At 34.0% G+C, this 27,664-nt stretch overlaps 2 protein-coding genes across 7 annotated transcripts in view; one reads left to right on the top strand and one right to left on the bottom strand.

Moving 5' to 3' along the window:
- Positions 1-27,664, bottom strand: part of LOC126755503 (centrosomin) — a 63,706-nt gene that overhangs the window by 13,762 nt on the left and 22,280 nt on the right. For 3 of the 6 annotated variants that reach the window (XM_050468122.1, XM_050468116.1, XM_050468117.1), the window contains exons 2-6: positions 6,697-6,740; positions 3,667-3,890; positions 3,429-3,587; positions 1,588-1,683; positions 1,204-1,407 (exon numbers count right to left, since the gene is read on the bottom strand). In XM_050468122.1, the coding sequence (XP_050324079.1) occupies positions 1,204-1,407; positions 1,588-1,683; positions 3,429-3,587; positions 3,667-3,890; positions 6,697-6,740 (727 nt within the window). Of the gene's footprint in view, positions 1-1,203; positions 1,408-1,587; positions 1,684-3,428; positions 3,588-3,666; positions 3,891-3,994; positions 4,400-6,696; positions 6,741-22,745; positions 23,333-27,664 lie in introns of those variants that run through there. The other 3 variants (XM_050468120.1, XM_050468121.1, XM_050468118.1) reach the window with 3 other exon arrangements.
- On the top strand, positions 10,195-11,037 carry LOC126755518 (lysozyme 1). Its single transcript, XM_050468156.1, has one exon. The coding sequence runs from the start codon at positions 10,367-10,369 to the stop codon at positions 10,991-10,993; it is 627 nt and encodes a 208-aa protein (XP_050324113.1). The 5' UTR covers positions 10,195-10,366; the 3' UTR covers positions 10,994-11,037.

Raw genomic sequence — 27,664 nt, 5'->3', positions numbered from 1 at the left:
ATCATAATGAATTCTTATGCTAAGAAATCTTTCGACAAATCGAAAGAATAGGTGTTCTTATAAATATGTATTTTGAAATACATAGCAGTTAATTGAAACACTAACCCACTTTGAAATAAAATGGTATTCTAACAAATATTTCCATATCGAAATTAATTTTTTGAAATCAAAACGAACTGATCTTTCGAAATCGAAATTACCTTTTTTAAAATCGAAAGAATTAGTATTCTAACATGTATTTCGAAATAGATCGAATTTGATTTTTTCGAAATCGAAAATATTATTTTTTAATTAATAATTTAATCCTTTAATTACCATCGATTTTTTTTTCAATCGAAATTGGTATTCTAGAAATTTTTTTAAATCGAGATGAGTTTGTATTGGAATTAGTTTTTCGAAATTGGAATGATTGGTTCTATCAAATCTAAAAATCCAAAACAAATTCTAACAAATGTTTCGAAATGAATTGATATTCGAAAAAAGTCGAATTCGAAAAAAATTGGTATTTAAAAAAAAAATTCGAAATCGAAGTTACTTGATATTCGTATGTTTCGCCCATCACACTACGTATATTCTAACTAAAAACTTTATACAATAAATGTGAATTTAAGACACATTTTTTTACTACTAAAAAATCCTCATGAACTATGTTTTATGAATCTAAAAACTAAATATTAGATATCTAACAAACTTAATTTCTAATAGCTAACTAATTTCTAACTCTTAAACTACATATCTAACTAATAATTCAACTCAGAACTCTTTTTTATGAAACTTACTTGCATTTGGCTTAATGCATCCTGCTGTTCGCGCATGCGCTTTTCACATACTTTCATATTTGAAAATTCTTTATGGAAATTATCTTGTGTGGACTTCAAAGCTTCAATTAAATTGCTATTATCTTCCTTCAGATCGGCATTACACAGACGTAGACTTTTCAAATTAAGCTTTAAGCGAAAGTTTATAGCAATGAGAGGTTGATTTTTATTAAAAATATAGGAGTATAAAGGTAAAAAATTAACAATTCTGGCTAAAATGTCAGGGAGTTAAGACACTTCTTACAGTAATACATAGTTTTGTTAGTTTAATGTGAGCACCAAAGTCTTTGACAAACTTCAGCAACACCTCAACTCAAATGCAACGCAAAATCTTTATGCTGACTGCAACAAAATTGATTTATATGTGTATGCGCAACACACTTACCTCAATATTGGCCATATCCTTTTCCTTGTTCTCCATCATCTCCAAGAGTTCAGCATTTTGGAAAGCCAATTCCTTCACTTTCTCCTCATATTCCTTGATTGTCTCATCACGCTTCGCAAGCAACTCTTCGAACTTGTTGTTCTGTGTTTGCATTGCCATTATTTTACTCTCCGACTGTGTGACCATGCCCTCAAGCTCACGTATCTGCGGTGTAGTTGCAGGTTGAAACGGGCAACCAAACATGTTGCAGCAGCGTATGTGGAAAAGTAAAAGATAAAAAAGAGTTTTTTGTGAGTTTAATTGAATTCATTTATTATTATTATTTTTTAGTTTATTTTATTATTAAATAATGCGTAGCAATAAGTTAAGTAAAATTATACAAACTTTTTGTAAAGTATTGACATTTTCTGAAATCTCTGAATGTCCTAGCAAATCGTTCATAAAACCGCTTTGCTGAGTCTTATCCAAATCGCGTTCCATCTACGGCGAGAAATGAAAGCGAATGGGTTAGTTAGGAGAACTTTGAATATGGCTCTTGAAGTGATTAGTAATTTTTGTTCTTAAATTATTCATATGAAGCTTAAATCAATATTTTTTTATTATTGTATTCTCTCTCTCTCTCTCTCTCTGTTATATGAAGCCTTTATTATCAGCGGTTTTTGGTTAAGCGAATTTAACCGAAAAAACCCGTTCTAACGTTAGTAACTTCAATGTTATTGAAACGCACCGGGTTTTATATCCAGCTAAGGACTGTCCATTTGGTAGCAATCCTTAAATTTTTTTAAGGCATGTTCTCTACAAGCATTACCTCAGATATAAGATTTTTATTAATATTAAATTAATCAATAAATTATATTTTTAATTGCTTATACAAATTTATTTTGTGGAAGATTAAAAAAAATATATATTTTATTTTCATAATTCATTAAAAAAAATTTTAATTTATTTTTGGACGATATATTTTTATCGAAAATTAAAAAATATATATTTTTTTTTATTTTATTTTACATTTTTTACTTAGGGTTTTTTTAAATATTTTTTTAGTTTAGAATTTATTTTAGGAAAAATAAAAAAAATAATATACATATGTTATTTCATAATTCATTTTAAAAAAAATTTAATTTATTTTAGGAAGATTAAAACAATATATTTTATGGAAAAGTAAAAAATACATATTTGTATTAATAATTATTTATATTAAAAAATATATATTTTTTATTTTATTTTACATTTTTCCTCTAGATTTTTTTATATTTTTTTTTAGTTTGGAATTTATTTTATAAAGATTAAAATAATACATTATTTATGAAAAATTTAAAAACTAATTACTTATTTTAATTTTTTTTGTGTTTCGAAAATTAAAAGAAGATTTTAAGTAGAGGAATGCAAAATAATTATATAATTTTCTATCACTTTTACATGTATTTTTTGTAAGAGAAATATTTCGAAAATTGGATCTGTGATAACATTTTTTTTCTTATTTGTCAAGTTGTATCAATTTTTTTAAACTTATTTTTTTCGAAAATGGAATTTGTAATAATTTTTTTTTATTGTAGAGTTTTATGAATTTTTTTTAATTTATTTTTTCGAAAATTAGATCTGCGATTATAAATTTTTTCTTATGGTAAACTTTTATTAATTTTTTTGGAACTTTTAATTTTTTTGTTCAGATCATTATTTTTTATAATAATGTTTTAGTAAAAGTTCTATAAATAATTTTTAGTGTTATTTTTAAAATAATTTATTTTAAGATGAATAAATATGATGGAATTTTCTATTTCGTTAACTGGAATATTAATATAAATTATATAAAAATAATAATTAAATCTTTTGTGAATATTTTCTCATATAAAATTATTTAAATTATTTAACTGCAACAAAAAAAATTTAATTTAAATAAATCTCACTGAATTTTTATTTTTTTAATTGTAAATTAATATAAAATGTACAAAAAATAAATAAATCAAATGTGAATATTTTATTTTCATAAAAATTATTATTTTTTTATGATAAATAATTCATACTGATTGTTTTAATATTTAATCAAATAAGTATATTTTCTCAATATTATTATTTTTTTAATATTATTTTTTTTATTATTATTTTTTAAAAATATTATGATTTTTAAAAATATTGTTTTATTTGAAAAATATTGTTTTATTTAACCTAAATTCAGCGTTTTTCTTTTCTAAAATCCCTTTCCAATTTACTAATTCTTTACTCACCTCCAAAAACTGTATCTTCTGCTTGAGCTCCTCAATAAAAGCCTGCCCCTTTGACTCAGTTTCTTTCTGTATCTCCTCCATGTGATTCATAGCCTGCGCAGCTTCCTTTAATAACTCCTGTTTCTGCTCCAGTTCCTTACGTAAAATTTCAATTTCAACCTGCACAAAAGAAAAAAAAGATATTTAATGACAAACAATAAACGCTAAAATATATTTCATATTATTAAATTGTGCGTACCTTTGTTTCGATCAGCTGCTTCATAAGCGATTCATGACCCTCGGCATTCGCTTGATGATAACCGGGCACACTCTCCTCGAGAAAATATAAACGCAGCTTCAAATTGAAATTCTCTTTGCGCAGCGAAGCCATTTGCTCTTCGAATTCGCGCACGGAGCGACCCTGCACCGGCGGCGAGGTCGTGCCGTGACCCTGTAGGCTGACACAGGGAAATCCAACACCATCTGCGGAGAAGACGAAATATTATATTTATTTATTTTGTTTAAAAAAAGATTAAAGAAAAATAAAAATAAAGAAAACTTCATATGCTCAGCGCTGCGCTTTATACCATCCGCACTCGAATCTGTCTCGCTGAGCGGCGTGTGTGGACTGCGTTTGAAGATAAATAATTTCTCTTTCGACTCCTGCGTACTATTCATGCTGCACACACTGCGACGCATGGCGACGTTTCGTTTTCTTTTTTGTTGGAAATTCTAAACTTTTCTGCTTTTTTTATTATTTAATTATAATACGCTAATTGCTTTTGCTATTGTTGTCGGTATTTGCAGCTAATGCGTGCGTTGTGTGTATATGTGTTGGTAGTGGTTCCAAAACTGAGTGGTTTATTACAGTTATTTGAAATTTTTGTTAAATTAGTTGTTCAATTTAGTTTTGAAAGTACGATTATGAAAAATTATCTTTTTTTATTTTTCTTTTTTACACAATTCAAAACTAATTTTCAACTTTAAGTCAAAAATTTGTATGACTTTTTCACTTACCTACTATGAAAAGTTATTGAACTAAGTAGTAGAATAAATATTGAAAAATGTTTAAGGCAAAAATGTACGAAAATGGGATTTTATGGGTTGAAAACATGACTAACATAGTGAGCGACAGTGGGTTTGAAACCCAACTCTCTTATAAACTGTGGTTCATGCCATGGATAGATATTTAAGGTGGTCGTCTACCTTCGTGGTTTGAAAAAATCTGGATTTTTTATTATATATTTCTAATGTAGACACAACCAAAGGCAGGTTTTTTGTGTTTATTCATATAGTTAAGGGAGTGAAGTATTCCTACAGTCCGCAAGCAGTCAATAACCAGACTCTCGGTAAGTAACTCGGTTAATATTATCTGGGTTTCCTGTCATATAGGTGGAAAAAGCCTGCCGCATCATCAGTGCTGTCATCACAGCAGCGGCATGCGCCACTTGCAGATCACACTTCTTTCGAGTGCATCGATCATAACCATCCTTCTAGCGCTGTTGGCGTTTCGGACATCTTAAGTCGCCAGCAACACTATTCTTTGTATTTATGCCATCTAAGCTATGCGGCTTCTACACTTTCAATGACGCATTTTATAGCTCCTAGAGTTCATCTGCCGGGTCTAAAGCTGAGTTGTTTTGGGGAGAGTCCACCAGCATTGTTGATAGCCGCTTCGAGTCTGGGTTTAAGTAGCCTTTCAAAGAGTTTTCTCGCTGTTTCAAGAATGCATAGTGGACGGTATGGCGATGGCAAGTTGAGATCTCTTTTCCCTTATTAATTAGCACCAGACGTTGCTTTTTCCAGGGTTCAAGGAATATTCGGCTTCGAGACAGGCGTTGCACGTATTCAATAGTACTGACGGTCGCACTGCAGCGATTATTTTCAGAATTTCTGCTGGGATCCCATCCGGGCCGGGAGATTTGTTGGCCTAAAGATTGCCAATGGCTAGTTACAGCTCTTCGAGTGTAAACGGAGGGATTTGTGGAAATCTTAGAATCGGTTCTGGATAACTAGCCCTTTTATCGGGGTAGGGAAGAGTGCGTTTACGATGGATCGTATGGGAATAGAAGGAAATGAAAAGACAGACGAGATGACTCGCTCGGGGGCAGCTGGAAACACCTCGACCACTTAGTTCCTTTAAAGGTTGTTTGAAGCAATGGATCCTAGAGGAACATCTCAGGTCTTGAAACGCTGGCAACAAGGCACATATCACAAAGTTACTTTGGGGTAGTATTGATGATAGACAGATGAAAAAGTTTCTACTTCTAGGAACAAAGGAACTTAGTAATATTGTAGCGGGTACCCTCTTTGAAGATCCCACCTCCATGAAGTTACTTTGTGGTATTGATGATAGACAGTCCAAAAAGCTTCTACTTCTAGTCGAAAAAGGAATTTGTAGTATTCTGGCGGGTACCTTCTTTTAAGATCCCACCTTCAGATGATTGGAAAAGTGGATTCGCCAAAATACAGAAGACGCGGAGGATAATGCGACGCTGGAACAATATTTATGCGAATACCCAGCCATCAGTCCCGATGCTCCAACTTAAGAGACATGAGATGATAAGGCAGCTGGAGTAGAAAAAATAAGGTTAACTCCACTGAGTTGCTGGGCTTAATTTGGTTACCATCCGGCAGCACAATGGACCCAATGATGGAATAAAATAACTGCGGTCCCTGCGGTCACGCTCCTCACTTTTCAACCAACCATTCCTTCAGTAATAAGTCCGAAAATATTCTGAAAAGTTTTGAAATAGTTCTTGAACCGTTTAGAATCTGCTCTTAGTCATAAGACTAATCCTTCTTATCCAACTTGAATTGAAAAAGTCAAGTGAGCACTATTAAATCAACAAAGCTGGACTTATTCTATTCATAAGGGTTTTGCCGCTGTGTGATTAGTATCGTTACGGTAAATCTATAAAACATCTCTAATAAGTAATAACTTAAATTGTTTGGAATATCATCACTTTATTAAGGGTTATTCCGCTTTTTAGAGCCTAAGGTCAAAACCACTGGGCTTTCACTGCTCTACCGAACTAAGGACACCAGCTGCCAAAGAAATAAATCGACTTAACAGGTTTGTGAAGGTATCAAAGTACTTTCTCGGTATCTGAAAGTTCGACCCATCTTCAGGAATTTTTGATTTTACCAATCGGAATTCAGTGCCGAAAACCTAAACCAACCTAACTTCTTTTGTCTATTTATTTTTCATAGCTTTAGATGGATTTCTTAGACATATAGAATGCCACTACTGTGTATTATGCATGGCATGTTGTTACATAATACTCACATGAATGCTCCATTGTAACATCCTTCAGTGTGCTCGGACTCGTGCTGCAAAGAAAAAGAGAAAGAAGAATTAATTTCGAAACATTGTTCTAAGCTAAACACACAAGTAAACTCTATGGACGATATATATGTATATGTTAAAGCCAAAAACGAAAAAAAATATAAAACTCGCATGTAGAATTGGCAAGCATGTTTCCAGTTCACAATTGCGCCCACTTGAAGCGATCAAATTAAGGAAATAAACCATGAAAAGCGAGCAATTGCAAAGGCTAGCAAATTTTAAGATGCAAACGAGGGAGCAAAACAAACAAATAATACTATAACACAGACAAGCTTGTTTGTGTGTCAGGCCATCACCCGTGATATATGTGCGCTCGGATCCGCGATGGTACTTAAGTCCCGAGGCACATTAGAGTTCACTCCAACGATCGACGCGCACAAATTCAATGTGTTTGCTTTGTGTTTAATCTCGTTGTTTTGTTTTTAACAGTAATTATTATTTTTTACTTTCCAATAAATGAGGCATGACGCGGTGGCATATGCTTGCAGTTGGGCGCACCACAAGGCTGCCGCGAGATCACCCGTCGATCGCCACTGCGTGAATTATGAACACTTTGAGCCGAACGACAGAGCATATGTAACATTAGATGAGAGCGTAGCCAACGCGCTGAGGCACCACAGTAGGTGGGCGGCGTGTACTTGAGTGCAAGTGTTGCACATGTGGCTCCGGTGTATGGGAGTATGTGTTGGGCCAGCGGGTATTAATGCACTTCAATGGCACCGCAACGTATTGCTGCGTAGCCAAAGAGCAAAAACAAAAAGAAAAATGAGCAACATACTAAAGTACATTTTAATTATTGCATTACGGAAGTCTAAATATGTGCGTCTGGAGTTGATCTGTAGTTTTGGAAAAATTATAGCAAAGTAGAACGACGACGATTCTTTTCCGCGAAAGAGAATTAATGGGCTATAAGAAAAATTAGTAATTGAATAGTTCCCACCGTGAAGGAAACAAATAAAAGGTTCCTTGAAAGAGAATTAATGGATTACATCATAATAAAGAATTGGCAATTTAATAGTTCTTACTGTGAAGAAATTAAGTAAAATTAAGTAAAATGTTTGAGATTTTTCTGCAAAAGAACAATTGGAAATATCAATTTGCCAAAAGAGATAACAAAAGTTACGCTCTAGTGAGGCCCAATGGCCAGTTAAATAGTATATTCGGAATCGCTCCGAATGCTTAGAGCCAAAGAGATTTTGTAGCGACAAGAAACTTTCTTCAAACAAATTGATTGAATTCCGTTGAATCCTTTATCGGATTCCGAGTTTCTTCCGATTATGGAGATCCGATGGAGGATCACGAGGCTTGATTACTTTCCATTCCCCACGAACTTACTAATTTGCCAAAAAGAGAGGAAATAAAGTATGCTGTAGTATGGCCCAATGGCCAGACAACTCGGTTCCGTTCGGAATGCGTAGGCCCGAAGAGTTTTGGTTGATCTTGTAGCGACAGGATACATGTTCTAAAGAATTTAACTGAATCTTTCTGATTTGATAGTTCTTTGCTGGATATAAAACCCAGCTTCTTCCCTGGTTGTTGTTGTTGTTGCAGCGGCAGAGTTCTGCCGAGTTGACAGTCCTTGAACGGACAAAAAAATTCGGGTCCATTCCTTTTACGCAGACCTGACTGTCGTGGGAATGGTTCTTCGATGGTTACGTAGATTCATTAGGGAACCACGAGTTTGGCTCTTCTATTAGATATTCTATGTAAGACGGCTTATTGGGTTAAGAAATTCTTCAAAGAAATGAGTTATTATTATATTTGAGTTTGGTTATAATATTATTGAGTTCGGTTTCGTATGAGAGCTGGAAAATCAATTCTAACCAAAGGAAACTTCTTCAAAGAGATATGTTCAAACTGAAAATCCACACAATACATTAAAATTATGATTGTCATGCACAGCTGATTCCAACCTTTAAATCCTTATATTATTTAATGAGCTTGGTTTCATTTGAGAGCTGCAAAGGGGATCTTAACCAACGGAAACAACTTCAAAGGCTCATGCAGTACAAAAACTGTTTGGGAAGGCACTAATGAAGTTCTCGACAGCAAGTAGTGTAAGTTCTGTGTTCACTTTTAGGTGATAAGAAGTCAGTAAGCTACGATGATGAGCTGAAAACCTACTTCAAATGGACTTGACCCAAACTACACTCGGTACGCCATTCTTTGGATCAATTCTGTCGAAATTACACGTTTTGGTATCTAGTATTTTTTATTATTTATCCCCTCAAAACTAATACGGCTGTGTAAACTGATATTGAGCAATACAAAAAGCTTCGTCACGATGGGGAAGGACCGTTAGTTCTGCTTTCTCCAGACTGGATAAGGAAGCGAATCAAATGGGTCTGGTATAGAACGAGGACAAGACGAAATATCTCCTGTCATCAAACAAACAGTAAACGCACTCACGACTTGGCTCCCATGTCACTGTTGACAGTCAGGACTTCGATGACAACATCTGATGAGTCGACGTTATGAAGATTTATGGTCCCTTGCGCATTGGCAACGACGAGTATCCCATTCGATCGATGGAACGATGAGCTGTACGCGATATACGACGACATTGACTTAGTTCAGCGAATTAAGAGACAGCGGCGAAGCTGGGTAGGTCGTGTCGTCTGAATGGACGAAAACATTACAGCTTTGAAAGTACTCGATGCAGTACCCGCCGCGGGAAGCAGAGAAAAAGGAATAGCTCCACTTTTTTGGAAAGACTAGGTGGAAAAGGATCTGGCCACACTTGGAATCTCCAATTGGCGCCAAACTGCGAAAAGGAAGAATGACTGGCGCGCTCTTGTAAACTTCGGCTATAATAAGAAGAAGGTAAGGCTTAAAATAGGCAGACTTCACAACAACAACAACAAATACTGTGTCAAGATTACAGAATTTAAAAATTATAGCCTTTGACGATCTTCTGCTTAACGGTTAGGCGAGCACCATGGATTATTATTGATACTAAAGGTAAGTTAACTTCCGCCTTTAACTAATTATGAGTCAGAATTTGCATTGATATAAAATATAAAAGAAAATAAAAATATTCTTTCCATTCACTTTGTGGCGCGTAGTCAGCTGTTCGTGTTGTGAACGCCACTCTAGCAGTAAACAAAGATGCGCGTACCCGCGATAACGATAAATAATTCTCACGCCATTTTTATTCTTTAATATTCATTATTAAACACATCAATGATCAAAACAAACTGCAATAAATAAAGACGTGCGATATCGCAGCTGACTGTGGGGGCAAAGAAGCGGAGACGACTAGTCGCAACAAAGCCGCTGGCGAGGACGTCCAGAATGTAATAGTGCAACCATAAAAAAAAACAACAAAAACGGCAGTCACACTATGTAATTACCATAATGAATTTTCGCAAAACATAAAACCGGTTTGGACCATAGTTTTGTTGTTGCGTTGTTGGTTCTTAAATTAACATTTGCTACTGACTTCCCCCAAACGCATACGAAAACGATGCGCCGCAGCGCAGTACGACATTTACCAGCAACGAGACAGCTATCACCCATCAACTACATCCGCGTTCGTATAAATTTCCAACGCGCACGCTTCAAAACTATTTCCCCAATTCGTTTCCATTAATCAAAAAACGTCAGGCAAATGAAGTGCCAAAACGTAGCGCGTCACCGCCGTCGGCCTGAAGAAGTGTCAACAGCAACAGCAACAGCAACAGCCGTGCAACGATCACTGCCAACATTTATAGCAACTGCCGCTGCCAGCAGCACAACCACCGCCACCGCAGTCACAACCATTTGTTGCTGCATTTGGCTGTTGCTCGTGCACGCACCCGCCCCCACCCAGACGCGTCGTCTGCAACGCTGCGAACTCGCCGGCCAATTGTACATATTGGATGTGCCGAAATCGGAGCTGTCGCTGTGGCTGTGCATTGCCCATTACGAGAGCCGCTACAATACGCACGTCGTGGGCAATCGCAATGCGGACGGCTCCAGCGACTATGGTCTGTTTCAGATCAGCAGTCGCTATTGGTGTCAACCGGACAATGGCACCAAATATTACGCGTTCAATGAGTGCAATGTCAAATGTAGCGCTTTGCTGCTCGATGACATAACCGAGGCGGTGGACTGCGCCAGGACTATACAACGGCGTCAGGGTTGGAGCGCTTGGAGCGTATACTCGGTGTACTGTAATCGTACGCTGAACGAAGTGGATGATTGTTTTGAAAGCGTTTCCGAAGAAGTGATTGTAGACAGCAAGATTGAGAAATAAAGGAGTTCTGCGAAGTTACTGTGTGTGATTTTACCCAATGTGTTCTGAATATACATATGTATATGCATGTAAAATATCTAAATTTTATAATAAAAATTACAACTCACGTTGTGTTTTATATAATTAATTCGAAATTCGGAGATTAGTCGGAGATTCTGACAATCCTTGATCGGCTAAAAATTCAGATCCCGGTTCCGTTCCGACTGTTGTGGGAACGTTGTTTCTGTGTGTGGTGAACGCTAGATTGCGTGTTGTTGTAAAGATTATCTAGTCCCAGTTAAGATGATAAGGTTCAGAAGTTGTCATCGAGGTTATACAACGGTAAGCCCAGGAAACGTGCTGTTTCGATGGGTTCGGACCATAGGGAGAGGGGTGTAAGATGTCAATTCCTACAACAGCCGGTTTTACGCACCGGAATTGACCAGGATTTTATCCACCCAAGGGTTGTTATTTCGGAGATCTAACCTCGTTTAGATCGGTAAGTTTGTTGGGTGTCAGATGTGTGTGGTTAGCTGGGCATGCAAAGAGGTGGTTAGAGTCATGTGGGGACTCATTGCATATTGGACAAATATTTGGTGAGTCTGGATAAGTAGCAGTTTAGCCTGCTACAGTATTTAGAACGAAGCTGCGCAAGGATCTTTCTCGATTCTCGCGGAAATTCGAATCTCCGACGTCTGCAATGGGTGGTGGTTAGACTCCAAGTACGCCATTCAACGAGAGGGAGTCGGTGGAGGTGGAGGCCAGTGTAAATGGCAGTCAGTGCAAGTCTGAAGTTAGATGGGACCGAAGACTGGTCAGAGTATTGTCTTATGTCGTCGACGTAAATTCACAAATTCCGTTCGCAGAAACTCGGACTGATGTAAGGAACGACTTGGCGCATTTTACGTCAAGATCTTAAATTGAAAGCGCATAAAGTTTGTGCAAGAATTGAAGCTCGACCTTCCTAAATGACATCGCATCGCTCTCCGGGCTCTTGAGAAGTTCCAAGAAGATCCGACGTTTTCAAGCCAAATTTTGTTCAGCGATGAAGCCCATTTCTGGCTCAATGGGTATGTAAACAGGCAAAATTGCCGCATTTGGGACGAAGAGCAACTTGAAGAGATTCAAGAGCTGTCATTTCATAAAGAAAAACAACGCTTTGGTGTGGTTTGTGGGTTGGAGGAATCATCGCTCTACACTTCTTCAAAAATGATGCTGGTGAGAACGTAACCGTTAATGGCGACCGTTATCGCGCCATGATAACCGACTATTTGATGCCTGAAATTGAAGCTTGTGATCTCGGCGACATTTGGTTTCAACAAGACGGCGCCACTTGCCACGCATCGCATCAATCAATGGATTTATTGAGAGAACACTTCGGTGAGCAGATAATTTCACATTTTGGGCCGCTCGACTGGCCAGCAAGATCTTGTAGTATCAGACCGTTATACTTTTTACTGTTGGGATATGCAAAATCTAAAGTTTATGCTGACAATCCCGCTACGATTCAGGTCTTAGAACAAAACATCACATGATGATGAATCTTTCGCCCGTTACCAGTGCAAATGTTCGAACGAGTCATCGAAAATTGGACTCTACGGATCAACTATCTGAGACGTAGCCGCGGCCAACATTTGAAAGAGATAATTTTCAAAAAATAAATACCAAAGCATGTTCTTTCGAATGATAATAAACATTTCCCTTTAAATATGAAGTTTCTGTGTTTTTTTCTTTAAAAAGTAGGGAACCTCGAAATGTTAACTCAATTTAAGTGGTATTTACAGTAAAATATTGTCCATAACTTCGCATTTCCATACATGGAAAATGAGGTTATAAAATATGCCTGCTGAAATATGGCTTATAAATGGCATGCCATCAATTTATGGCTTTGCTATATAGGGAAATTTGTGCAAATATTCAAATAAATTAAAGATTTTGTTGCAAAAATGAGAAGTTATTTTCGACTGATTGAAAGTAAACGCCAAGCAACACCCATAAACGCCTAATTGTGAAGTGAAGCCGAGCAACAAGCTCCCACAGCCAAGCCTTTACATCTCTAATTTGTGTAAACTTTGTTGTTTTTTCCCTGCAAATGTCGTCATAAAGCAACCAGTATGGAAATGTCAAATGCGGGTGAGTGCCCGCCACCGTCTCCTCTGTCATGTACTCAAATGTAGATCAGCCGTCTGTCTGTGAGTTCAATGCACGCAATGATGCGTAACATTCAATTTCGTTCATAGAATTCGAATAATATAGTCGAAATGCATGTTTTTTCGTTTTTTTTTTTTTTTGCTTTTTGTTTCTATACAGAGTTTTGTTCGATTTAGTCAATGCTAGAAGGTGAATGTGTATCCATTCTATTTGAACGCCACAATTTATAAATAAATAAATAAAATTACGTAGAGTTGTCAATATGTTAGGTTTACAGACAAATATATACTTCATACATACATACATATGTATGTACTTACTTATATATAAAGAAAGCAACATAAAAATGGGAGACTGACACGCTAGACGAAGAGCCCAACTCGTATTTATGCGCATCAGACGGCGGAGTATCAAATAGACATCAATCAGAATGAAGACAGACATACTTACATATGTACACAACTCTTGTTACACAAACCCACAAAGGCAAAATGGGAGAAAATGTAGCTGCTTCTACGACAAAGATGTTATACCTTTGATGCACGAACGCAAAACTTAAAATAAATAATGTAAATTCAAGAATCCGGTTCCAAGAAAGTATTTATAAAGCTGGACACAGCTTAGCAGCCATTTATAGGTTCTTAGGTTCTTAGATTCTAAACGAAAAAACTTGTAGCGAAATGTAAAGTAGAAACTGTCAGTCAAATGGAAGCCGCCTTATAACCAAATATATCAAATTTGACCCGGACAAATTTAGACGAGCAAGCCGAATCAATAATTTTTTTTACCTAGATTGAGAGTTGTCCACCAAACCTTCATAAATGAGCATAACATCAAAAAAGTTAAAGAAACAGCGCTTGAAAATCATCGGATTGGCTTCAGAGAGATAGCAGAGGAATAAAACTTTTTGGTTGAAGAAACGTATGAACATTTTGTTTAATATTTTGGCCACGAAACATAGCAACACTTTGGTTAATGTTTCGGATGTGAAGCGTATCAATGCTGGGTTCGTACCAAGAGACCTAAACCTTTTAGAAAAATGATGTTATATCATTGTATAAAGGTTGCAAAAGAGATGCTTGACAACAGCTGAGGACCCTACATGCCGTTCTCACGACAGTCGGGTCTAAGTAAGCGGAACGGAACCAGATTTTTATTTGGCCAAGGACTGACAACTCGGCACCATTCCTCGATATTACTTCAGGAATATTTTATGCCCCGACAACAACAACAACAACTCTACATAATCTAACACATCATTAACGGTGACGAAACGTGGGTTTATGACATAGAAACTGTCAAACAATCTAGTGAATGGCGCTTCAGAAATGAACCGACACCGAAAAAACTAAAATTCGTTGAAGGCACTAAAGGCCAACACAGCCGAGAGCTATAACTAGTTTACAGTCATTTTGGCACTATGCATGTAATAAGGCTACTTCTTGCCAATTTTGGGTTGCTGAAATCGAAAATTGTAGTAAAAATTGCCTAACACATACGATTTTTTGTGTTATAGTCAACGGGTGTAGGGGTCCAAACACAACCATTAACAAAAATGACAAAAATAGCTGCACGTGAGGGGAATTTTTGAACTCCAATTCGTAATCAGGACACCTCAAATACCCCACAAGTCCTCTTAATTTTTCCTTCAGATTTGTTGGGTAGTGGAAGGGTTAAGGAGTGTTCTTTTGAGGCCCATAATAAAGTCTTGTGTCAAAATACGTCGATAAGTGTTTTTTTTTTGACAAAATTGATCAGATGATAAGCTCCATTCTGTTAGTTGTTGCTATTTTGAGTGATTTCAACTGAGATTGTTCGAAAATTCGTAATCAAGACACCTCAAATACAGCACAGACCTCTTAGCACAACAGTCGCAAATTTTTCCTTCAGATTTGTTGAGTAGAGTAACCAGTATATGGAAAATTGGATTAAGCGTTGGCATGCTCTTAAGGGCTCGGGAGTGATTTTGAAGGCAGTAATAAAGATTTGTGTTGAAATACGGATGAAAAGCTATATTCTGTTAATTTTTGGTATTTTGAGTAAATTCAACTGAGATTGTTGGAAAAATCTATAGAATTTTTTTTTATGAAACAATACTAGATTTGCTGATGAGATTTATTTTAGCGAATATTCTCTGACTTTTGATTTAGAGAAATATTTTAGGGTCTAATGAATCTGAAAATACTATGTCATGAAGGGTATAATAATATTGAGAAAGAAAAGATAAAACATAAGAAAATATATATAAAATAGTCATGAATACTATGTATGCAGGGTAAGCAAAGGAGTACCACTGAAGGGAAGCAAGCATGTTTGGAACAAAGCATCACTCTGAGTGCACCACTATAATGTTGATGGATATTTACACACAGCGCATAAACATATATGTATACATGCGTACCCACTACATAAGCAACAATATTTCTTGTGGTCTTGTGGACCATTACTTTCGACGTAAAATGAGCATGCACAAACAATATGCCACCGACACAATCGAATGTAATGAGGTGTTAAGCGATTTGACGCTTGGCATAAATCCTTCTAGTATGTGGAATCGGACAACCAAAAGTGAAAACTAAACAACCACAACGCTGGCAAATGCAAACAAAAAGTCAAATGAAAGAGGAACAACACTTGTTTACGCTTGACGCTTTCGAACGGGTACAAGTTGGGCCAAAAAGTCAAAAAGACCGACAAGCAGCGAAATGCCCTGCTGCAACACACCATGATGAGCCAATAATATTGTATAAACAATCAAATTGTAAAAGCAAGTGCATACAAGCATGTTGTATAAATTTGTAACTATCAAGTGAATGGCCAACATAAATTGCTGGCAGACAAATTGGCCAAAAACGGCAGGAGGCAAACGGCAACTGTTGGTGGTTTCAGTAGAGATTTATTTCTTTGATTTTTTGTTGTTGGTTTTGTAAACAAACTTCATATATGTTTCTTTTTTAATTTTTTTCCAATTTTTTTAAATTTTTTTTTCCAATTTTTTTTAATTTTTTTTTAATTTTTTTTCCAATTTTTTTTTTAATTTTTTCCATTTTTTTCCAATGTTTTTAATTTTTTTAAATTTTTTTTCCAATTTTTTTAATTTTTTTTAATTTTTTTAATTTTTTTAAATTTTTTTTAATTTTTTTAAATTTTTTTTAATTTTTTTTTAATTTTTTTTTAATTTTTTTTATTTTTTTTTTTTTTTTTTTTTTTTAATTTTTTTTTAATTTTTTTTTTTAATTTTTTTTAATTTTTTTTATTTTTTTTTAATTTTTTTTTTTTTTTTAATTTTTTTCCAATTTTTTTTATTATTTTTAAGTTTTTTTTCATTTCTTTCCAATTTTTTTTTTAGTTTTTTTCAAAATATTTTTTTTTTTTTAATTTTGGATTTCTTCTTTTTTTCCTACTTTTCAAAAATTTCCCTCAAAATTGTAAACGTTTTTTAATTTTTTCTAATTTTATTTCACTTTTGTTTACACTGCACTTTATGTTATGCTGTTGTTGTTATGTTTGGCACAAGTGCAGCATATTTCTTTGTAATTACATTTTTTGGGCGTTAAGTGATGTTTCATGGCAATTTATGGCCACATCGATTAGTTCGAAGCTTTACCAAAGCAAACTAGTGACCCAATAAATTGCTTACAATATTTATGTAGGAAATGCACTGTTATTGCAGCTTTTACTTTGATGTGGTAACATGAATGCATCAAAAGTGTTGCGTTGGACTAAATCAAAGGTTCAACTAATGGGTTAAACTATGCTACAAATTTCGTTTGAAGGCAAAATTACTCAATGCAAAGCAAAACTGACAGTTTACACAATTCAAAACATACTCACGGTGTCAGTTTAAGTTTATTTGTTTCAATTCTTACATGTGTTTACATTTATATTCAACAGTGAGTGATTCTTTGTTGAATTAAAATTGACATAACCTCAAATAGTGGTTCTAGTAAAAGTGTAAGAAGTGCAATTGGAACTGTTGTCTATGGAGTTTATTAGAGTTTAGAACAGCAGGCAATTCAAAAATTTCTTTTTTAGAGACTAATCAAAGTTATCTAATAACACTACTCTGAAACTACACTACTCAAAACTGAAGGAAAAATTTGCGACTGATGTGCTAAGAGGTCTGTGGGTTTTTGAGGTGTCCTAATTACGAATTTGAGTTCAAAAATTTTCCATCACGTACAGCTACAAGGTTTTTTTCAAAACGACGCTACAAAAGTTGACCGATAGGGACAGTAAACGACGCCATATTTCTTTCCGCTTTTTTAACATTTCTCTTCAGTAAGGTTTGCCATTTCATCATGGAAAAACATACGATCAACATGAGTCGAAATTATTCGAATTTATTACCGAAATTCGGAGTCAGTGGCCTCAACTTTAATGGCGCTACGTCCAATTTATGGTCGTCATAATCATCCTGTCAGATCAACAATTGAGCGTCTAGTGAAAAATTTGAATCCACAGGCACAGTACAAAGTGTTCCCGTGGCAGTGAGACAAAGAAGTGCCCGTAGAGTCGAGAATATTGTTGCCGCTGGCGCATCAATTGAGGAATACCCAAATCAGTCCCTCACACGTCATTCTCAAGCGTTGGGCATCTCTGTAACATGGCTGTGGCGAATTTTGCGAAAAGATCTTAGCCTACATCCTTACAAGATCAAATTGACACAAGAACTGAAGCCGCTTGACCACCAGAATCGTCATATGTTCGAGAATTGGGCTGAGCAACAACTTGAAAATGATCCGGATTTTCATCGAAAAATCATCTTCAGCGATGAGGCTCATTTCTGGCTGAGTGGCTTTGTCAATAAGCAAAATATGCGTTATTGGTCAGACAGCAATCCACACGTACTCCATGAGTCACAATTGCATCCCGAAAAAGTAACGGTTTGGTGCGGTTCATGGACTGGCGGCTCACGAAATGACCCAGTCCATTGGCCGCCTCGGTCGTGCGATTTGACGCCAGTAGACTATTTCCTGTGGGGCTACGTCAAGTCTATGGGCTATGCCAACAAGCCAGCGACGAGTGGTGAATTTTGTACGAATATCGAATGTGAAATTGCAGCAGTATCGGCCGATTTGTGCTTGAAAATCGTCGAAAATTGGGTTCAGCGTCTTCAAAAGAAATCGAGTTTCATACATAATGGCATCTTATGTACTTTCACATTAATAACAATTTCATTTTGTAGCGCTCTTATTGAAAAATCCGTTATTTTCAGGCGGCTAAATGTGATTTTAAAGCCTTAAAGGAGCGAAAGCATCGATGAGGCCTTTAGGTAAGATTCTATTTAAAAGGGAGATTCGATGACAAAAATCAATCAGGACTCATTTAGATAGCTAAACACGCGATCCGCTGTGATAGCTAAAAGTATTCACCATAAAGATCTTCATAGATGGACAAAGCGCTTTAAGACAATCACACATTTTTTGAGGAGGTTATGGATATCACCGTCCATTTCAACTGGTTCGCCGAAAGTATGACTGTCAAGTTGTTTCAAAATAAGTCTTGCAAAAGCAGCATAATGGAGGAGAAAGTGCCCTTCTTCCTGATAACTCAGACAATTTGCGTCCGATAATATTTTTATTCTGGTATGGGACTTAACTCGCGTGAAAATTATTTTGTCGATAAAAATATTTATATAAAAGTCAAAGTATTTATCAAATTCTATAGTTAGATCGCGTAACAAGAAATATCGATTTATTTTTTAAGTATTGTCAAACAGCATGAATTGTTGAAATGACACACCCTTTATACTCATAAGTACAATATTTGTACAGTTATTTATTTGCATTGGCGAATTACTGCTTTATCAGCGACACAAAGGCCCTCGAGTTGCTTGTAAGTATTTTTAGTAGAAAACCAAATAAATAAATAACAACAACAGTATTACAATAAAGTGATAAAGACGGTCGACCGCTCTTTAAGAGCATTTGAGATAAATTGAAGAACATTTTAATGCACTTTGAAGCCGTTTAATGTAATCTAAGGAAATAATTGTTGAAGAAGTGAAGAAAACATGCGCGACCGATTAAAATACAAACGTGTATTTGTATTAGTACATAATATTAAATGGAGGGGGGCGGTGCGGCAAGTCTAACAAAGGAGGATGTAGCGCAGTTATGATTTTCTTCTTACATTTCTTCGCACTTCTTTTGATCAAATGCGCAATATTATTCACTTAGTTTATACGATTTTTATGGCTTCACAAAGGAAAAATTGAGTTTAACCAGAAAAACAACTATTTATAAAGTTATTATGATTCAATGAAAGGTGAAGTGGGCGAAAGAAATTTCTCGCACCACCACATGCACACATATGTATACATACATAGATGCTTGTCAATGAGCGTATGCTCGAATTGGAAAGCATTGAGTGTGCCACAAGCAAAAAGGGCGCACGTGTTGCCCCGCACGCGTATTGCGCCAATAAGGAGTATATTTGTGGTTTATGGCAACTGATGCAGTTATGTATACTCACAGAAGTATGTACCTAATTGCATACATACATACATACATATATTGACAAAAAAGAGCAATGGGCAAGTAGGGCAAACGGCAGTTGCACTTACCATGCAATAAACCGTTAAAAAGTGCATTTCAAGTTAAGGCAGTTCTTTTACTTTTATTGCGTTGTTAAAACAGACATTTTGTACATGACTTGCAAGTCAATAGAAATTATTAAAAAAAATTATTTTTGTCAAAAACACATAAAAATAACGTCAATGGATTTTATGTAATAAAAGTATTTGTTGAAAAAGGTGTAAAAAATATATACATACATACATATAGAGGTGTTGCTGAGACTGTATATTGTGATTTTAATAGTTATTATACATATGTATGTATGTACATACATATATATGTAATTTTGAAAATTATTTATTTTTTCTCAAGACTTATCACATTTTTTTTTATAGTTTTATTAATTTATTTTTAAATTTTTTATAAGTTTTATTAATTTTTTTCATGTTTTTTTAAGTTTTATTATTTCTTTTTTTAGTTTTTTTTCTAAATAAGCAATATTTTCTAAAAAAAAATCGTTTAAGAATTTATTATGCGATTTTTATAGGAGTATAGATTATTTATAAGTTATGAAAGTAATTTTTTTCTAAAATTTCAAATTTAATTTTTGTAATAATCTAAATTTTCTAAAAAATTTCTTTTAATAATTTATACAATAAAATGCATGAAAATTTTTATAGGAGCGATGATTAATTATAGATTTTAAAATATAGTTTTTTTTTTTAATTTAAATTTAATTTTAACAAATATTTTTTTTAAATGCTTGCAATTTTTTAAAGAAGTTATAATTATTTATACATTTTGGGTTATTTATTTTTTTAAGATTTATTACTATTTTTTTTTAAATAATCTAAATTTTCTAAAATCAAGTTTCTTTAAGTATTTATGCAATAAAATACAAAAGTAAAATTATAGGAGTGATGATTAAATATACATAAATTTTGAAATATATATAATATTTATTTTTCATGAATTTTTAATATTTTTTAAACTCTTTAATAATCTAAATTTTCTAATTTTTTTTCAGAAATTATGCAATAAAGCACATGAATTTTTTTTATATTAGCTATTGTTTATAAATTTTAAGTTATTTATTTTCAGGATTTATTAATATTTTGCACAACTTTTTCGTAAATTAAAAAAAATATATTTTAAATATGTATCAATGCAATAAAATGTATGCACATTTCTAAACGGTTTTTATACCATTATTTATAAATTTTAAAATTCATTTATTTTTTTTTTTAAGATTTATTAACTTTTTTAAATTTTTTTCTAAATAATTTAAATGTCTCTACTTATTTTTTATATAATCAACTTTTCTAAAAAATTTTTTAAAATAAATAAAATGCATGAATATTTCTATAGGATTATTTTATACTATGATATATAAATTTTAAAATTCATTTATTTTTTTTTAAGATTTATTAACACTTTTTGAAATTTTTTTCTAAATAATCTAAGTGTCCTAATCTTGTTTGAATAATCTAAATTTCTAAAAATTTTTTTTTTAAAATACATGACAATTTTTATGGGAGCTTGATAGTTTAAAAACTTGCTAAATATTTTTTTAAGATTTGTTATTATTTATTTTAATTTTTTTTGCAATCTAAATTTTCTGAAATGCATGGACATTTGTATAGGATTTTTTTAAACTATGATTTATAAATTTGTTATTTATTGTTTTCAAAATTTGTTAAATTATTTTCTAAATAATTTAAATTAAAAAAAAAAAAAATTCTTTTAAAAATGTATGTAGTATTTTTATAGGTATCATGATTATTCATAAATTTTGAAATTTACTTTTTTTCAAAATTATATTAACTTTTATAATCTTTTTCTAAATAATTCTAAAAAAAATTTCCTAAAAAAATAAAATATTTTTAAAAATAAAAATTTCAGATAATTTAAAAAATATTTAAAAAAGTTAAAAAATAAAAACAAATATAAAGAAATTAAAAACAAATCACAAGATGTGAAAAAAGAGAAAAGAAGTAATAAAAATACTATTTTTTTAACTTCAATATTTTAATAAGAATTTTATTTACAAATAAACTAACTATTTTACGAACTTTTTAAAAACGTGCTAATTTTCTATTATATTACTAACCACTCAGATATTACGTGAGTTTAACTAATTTTTCGATGACAAAAAAATGACAACTGCGTCAAAAGTTTGTAAAGCATGGAAAAAAGGAACTTCTCTGAAATTTCTCGAGAAAAATTGATGACAACAGAACCGAATCGAATGTTTCGATTTGCTTTGCTTCAAGCAGCACAACGCAATCGGAAGTGATTCAGTGTTATAAAATAATGATTAATGAAAGGCTAGAATGTATATACAAACGGATTTACTGGATAAAATGATTATGATACTTGAAGTCATGATAAACATTTTTGTCACTGCTGAAGCATACATACATACATATGTAAATCAAAGGTTCAATCAATAGATTAAACTATGTTACAAACTTCGTTTGAAAGGAGAATTACTCAGTCTTGACTCGACTATTTTTGCTTAAAAACACAGAAATAATATAAATTATTAGTATTTACTGTTATAAGTGCGCCATTTTCGGCGGAATGCTGATTTTTGTTAGAATAAAAGTGATTTAATAACTTTGAAATTGTTTTCTTGGGAGACAACTCGACAAGTTGGATCAAATTAATAAATCTCACAAGTTCGTCATATCTGAATTTCGATAACGGCAAGTTAGAACTTTTTTATTAACAATTTTTTTCACAAAAGGCATTACAAGTAACCCCATATAAATTTTGTTGACATAAATGACATTAAACAATTTTTTATAATTATTTTTATTACTCTGTTTCTTTGATACATAAAACTATGCATAAATTTGTTCGAAAAATACTTCCGTTACAATTTTTTTTTATTTTTTTAACAGACATTTTTAGTTCCAGCCAATGCTTGATTAATTTCAGCGCTATATTTTATTGCTTCGTTGAAAAAGTGGCAACGCATGCATTTTATGTCTGTTCAAAATGCTACGGAAATGGCCATAAACAAGTTAGTACATAAGGAAAATGTATTTTTAGTACAGTATTTAAGAGTTTAGCAGAGAGTGCGAAGTTGTGCTTACCAAAAAGCGCCAAAGGAGTAGCGTTTCTGCGGCGTTGAGTGACTGGTGCTGTTCAATGAATGCGTACGAAATATGCCCGACATTTTTGGTGATTTTTGTCTGCTTCTTCCTTTTTTTTATTATCTTTAAATACTTTTTTATTTAATTTTTGGTTGTTCGATTTGGTGTTATATACTAATTTTGGTTTAAGATCTTTGGTTTCGTTAATTTTTTTACTTTTTTGGTTGTTGTAGTTTGTGTTTTATGTAATAAGTTTTTGGCACATTACGTTGTTGCATGTTAAGGGTATACTGCTGCAAGTCCATAGATGGCACAAATGTTGTATTATGCTAGTTTTGTATTTTTTGTATACTTTTTAAAATTTTTTTTTTTTATCGTATTGTTGTTGTGGTTTTGCTTTAGTTTGACCTTATCAGTGTTCTATTTGTTTTATCTTTTATGATTTATTTTTGTTCAGTCTTTGGTTTGAATTTGCCTAATCACATTGGTAGCGTTTATTTATCCATGTTATCGACGTCCATTCCGGTTTGTGCTGATAAGCGCGCTGCTATCTAAACAAAAAGACGTCACGCTGACAAACCCTTTTCCTGCAGCGTTTCGTGTTAAAATTTATTAATCAATTTGTATATTTATTTTGTTTTTGGGTTTTTTGTTTTTATTATGCTGATGACTCGTTGCAAGTCATAAATAAATTCAGACCTACAGGCATGCTTACACTCGAAACACATACATACACACACTCTCACACCGTTTGAAGTTTTATTTACACATCAAAAGCCATGCGCATGCAAGACACGTCGAAAAATTAGATTAGAACAATAAAAATTGTTAACTTCGCATCTAACCTATAATACCCTTCACAAATAAAATAGTTTCATATGAAAATTTGGTTTTTATTAGTCAGTTTATATGGCAGCTATATGCTATAGTCGTCCGATCTGCACAATTTCTTTAGAGATTATAGCGTTGCTTTGTACAAAAATTTATGCAAGATTTCGTGAGAATAATTTCACAAATAAAAAAGTTTCTCATACAAGGACTTTGTTTTAATGAGTCAGTTTGTATGGCAGCTATATGCTATAGTGGCTCGATCTGAACAATTTCTGCAGAGATTATAGCGTTGCTTTGTACAAAAATTTATGCAAGATTTCGTGAGAATAATTTATCAAATAAAAAAGTTTCTCATGCAAGGACTTTATTTTAATGAGTCAGTTTGTATGGCAGCTATATGCTATAGTGGCTCGATCTGAACAATTTCTTCAGAGATTATAATGTTGACTTGGAGAATAACTTATGTCAAATTTTGTGAGGATATCTTGTCTAATTAAAAACTTTTTCATACAAGGACTAGATTTTGAGGGGTCAGTTTGTATGGCAGCTATACGTTAAAGACATCCGATATCGACGATTCTAACAAATTAGCAGTTTATTGAGGAGAAAATGTCATGTGCAAAATTTCAGAGCGGTATCTCACGAACTGAGGGACTAGTTGGGGTGTATACGGACAGAAAGGCGAACACAGCCAAATCGACGTTTACTTCTGGGCGTTAGAAACTTTGTGACAAACTTATGAGTACTGCTGCCAGCCCATAAGGGTATAAAAAACTAATAGAAGCAAGATTAAAGCAAATCTGCTACCACAACATCGAATGAGGCCACCAAAAGTTCCGAAATTTGAATTGCCGCCAAAACTTCGTTTGCCCTTCTTTTCTCCGCCTATAAAAAGCACGGTTGCGATAAACAAACGGGACTCCTTTTAATGTTTATTGCAACTTTTTTCTCTAGTATTTTTTGTTTTCAGTTTTTTTTTTGCTACGCGTTCACGTTTTTAGTTCTAAAATAGCGAAAGTAGCGCCAGCACAGGCGCGCGCCTCACGCAATGAGTCATTTGCTCCTAGCGCTGCGTTATTGTAAATCCGTGCAAAATGGCCTGCAGTTGCATGCATCAGCAATATTTTTTTATAGTCGGTATATTTTGTTGTTTTACTCTCATTGTTGCACTTGTTGTTTTTGCATTTATTTTTGCAGCAACGCCGGCGAGATTCACCTGTGCCGAAAATGGTGCGAAAGGGGTAGCAGCAAGTTGGAGCGCTGTCGCGTAGTTGTTAATGGATATGTTTGTACAAAAAAAAATTGAGAGAAAAACTGAAAACTCAAAGAGAGCGAGTCACCTAAAAATACATACGTTGATGAACATTTGTTGTGTGTAGTAAATTAATGAACGAATTTCGAAATGATTTATTTGCTGCTCACTGTGAACTTTTGCAGTCAGAGGGGCAGCTGGTCAACGTAAAAAAGCGATTAAAAGAAAATAGAACACCATAAAAGGGGAGAACAAAGAATTGGAACTTTGAGGTAAATAAAATTTTCTTATGAAATGAAAATTTTGCAATTCAATTTAGGTCAGTTTTGAGATCAGTTGTTATAGAGTGGCGTAGGCTGGTTTCTCTACAATTTCAAATTCACTCTTGAACAACTGATGATGAACCGTTTTTAATAGCGGTAGTTTTTTTTTGTACTTATTAAGGTACTGAAAAATTGTTTTCTATCCAAAAGAACAAATTTGAAACTCTAGAAAACAAATATTTTCACAATTTTATATGATTAAGCGTTTAGAGAAACGATAGAACCCGGCTCGATAAATTATGTTAGCCAACAAGAACAAGGCAACAATAATTCTGCTTGAGTAACCTTTTCATGCGAATGAACCTCGATTCTCTGGTTTCGCTGGCAAAATCTCCATCGCATCAGTTATAAGTAAGCCAGGAACTCAATGAGTAATGAAATGGCTGATTTGTTTCAATTTTAATGTTTTCTTAGAACTGGCGACACCTGCCAAGAAACTAATAATTAGACGATTCCCAACTTTTTCATTTCATTTTACTATTACTAAGCAACCGGCCCCATTTTACCATTTAAGAATATATTTAGTTATGAAAATACTTAGAATGAAAAGAAAAATGTCAATTGATCGAAAACTTGCGAGATTATAGACTTTCTCGTTAATACAGATTTGCATTTTGAGCCTAGCACATTAGATATTTATTTTTTCCTGATATAAAATTATTTGGGAGATGCCTGTTAAGACTCTAAACAAAGTAGAAAAGATTGAAACCGAACGCAAATTTTTTGAGGAATTTCTCAGCCCTTACACAGGAGCCTCAACTTTAAGCGCGATAAGTTCAATTTATGGTCGTCGTAATCGTCCTGTCAGATCAACAATTGAGTATCTAGTGGAAAAATTTTAATCTACAGGCACAGTACAAAATGTTGCCGTGTCAGTGAGACAAAGAAGTGCCCGTAGAGTCGAGAATATTGTTGCCGCTGGCGCATCAATTGAGGAATACCCAAATCAGTCCCTCACACGCCGTTTTCAAGCGATGGGCATCTCTGTGACGTCAATGTGGCGAATTTGGCGAAAAGATCTCGGCCTACATCCTACAAGATTAAATTGACTCAAGAACTGACGTCGCTTGACCACCAGAATCGTCGTATGTTCGTGAATTGGACAGAGCAACAATTTGAAAATGATCCGAATTTTCATCGAAAAATCAGCTTCAGTGATGAGGCTAATTTTTGGCTGAATGGCTTCGTTAATACGCAAAATATGCGTTATTGGTCAAGCACCAATCCACACGTACTCCATGAGCCCCCCTATATCCGGAAAAAATTACGGTTTTGTGCGGTTTATGGGCCGGCGGCGTCATTGGCCGTACTCATACCGTGATGATCAAGACCGGCACGTTACTGTGAATGGGAATCGCTACTGCTCAATAATAACCAAATATTTTTGGCTCGAATTGGATGATATGGACTTGGATAATATGTGGTTCCAACAGGACGGCGCCCCAAACCACACAGCGAATGTCACAATCGAGGAATTGTGTGACAACGCCATGCCACACACACACCGATAGAAACTCGCTATAGTCCATACCTGTCATGAAGTGATAACTACAGTTTTCTGTATCGAATATTGTGTTAAAAAAGTCCCGGAAATTATAAATAACTATTAATAATTGTGGCCTTTTTTTCCTCCATTCCGATGGTTGTTGACTTGTTTGTATGTCAAACTCATAAACTCATGTCTCATCGGCAGTTATAATACTCTCCATGAATGTGGGATCGGAATTCGCACGATCAAGGATGTCCAAAGGGACTTGCTTTAACGGGACGAGTCGAGCAAGAAAGCGTTTCATACCCAAAATATCTACCAAAATCATTCGAACGGACCCGCAAGGGATGTCGAGCTCTCTTTCCATCTTTCTAACACTTCCCTGACGATTTTCAAGGCCCATGTCTTTAACTTTTTAATATTTTTATCACTTTAAGAGGTCGAAGGTCGTCCTGAACGAGGCATGTCTTCAACGATCTCTGGACTGTGTTTGAAAGCTAACCATTCGTGAGCTTTTGTCTTTGATAAAACTGAATCGCTGTAAGCCTTTTCTATTAGCAATGATTCCGCACACGAAATTTGATTAGAAATACAAAATTTGAGACAAGTTCTTTGTTACCGTACCGACTTAAGCAACTGCTGTAAACAAACTGGTTCACAGACTGCTCTCATATTGGGCATAGTAATTAAGGACAGACCTACCAACTTAGCAAAATAAAATTTATTGAAATATCATTTACCCGGGGAATTTAAATAAATTTTATCACAATGTGTATTTCGTACGATTTTTCTGAAAGTTTTGGAAAAATCCACTGATTTACCAATAGTGACGACGGTTTCTATCAGAGTGGCTGTATGAATTTACCACCATTACTTATAAACATCTTTAACACATACATATAAGCTTCTAAGTAAGAAGAAGATATACAGCTTTACTGTCGATTTGTATAAAAAGTAAAATAGATCCTTCAAAGTTGCTAATAAAAATTAAAACGAATAATTATTCACTCATATTTGTGTTGTT

This window comes from Bactrocera neohumeralis, chromosome 4 (assembly GCF_024586455.1).
Source record: "Bactrocera neohumeralis isolate Rockhampton chromosome 4, APGP_CSIRO_Bneo_wtdbg2-racon-allhic-juicebox.fasta_v2, whole genome shotgun sequence".
Taxonomy (NCBI): domain Eukaryota; kingdom Metazoa; phylum Arthropoda; class Insecta; order Diptera; family Tephritidae; genus Bactrocera; species Bactrocera neohumeralis.
The sequence above is the reverse complement of the archived record's forward strand: the minus strand, read 5'-3'. Positions and strand labels throughout refer to the sequence as shown.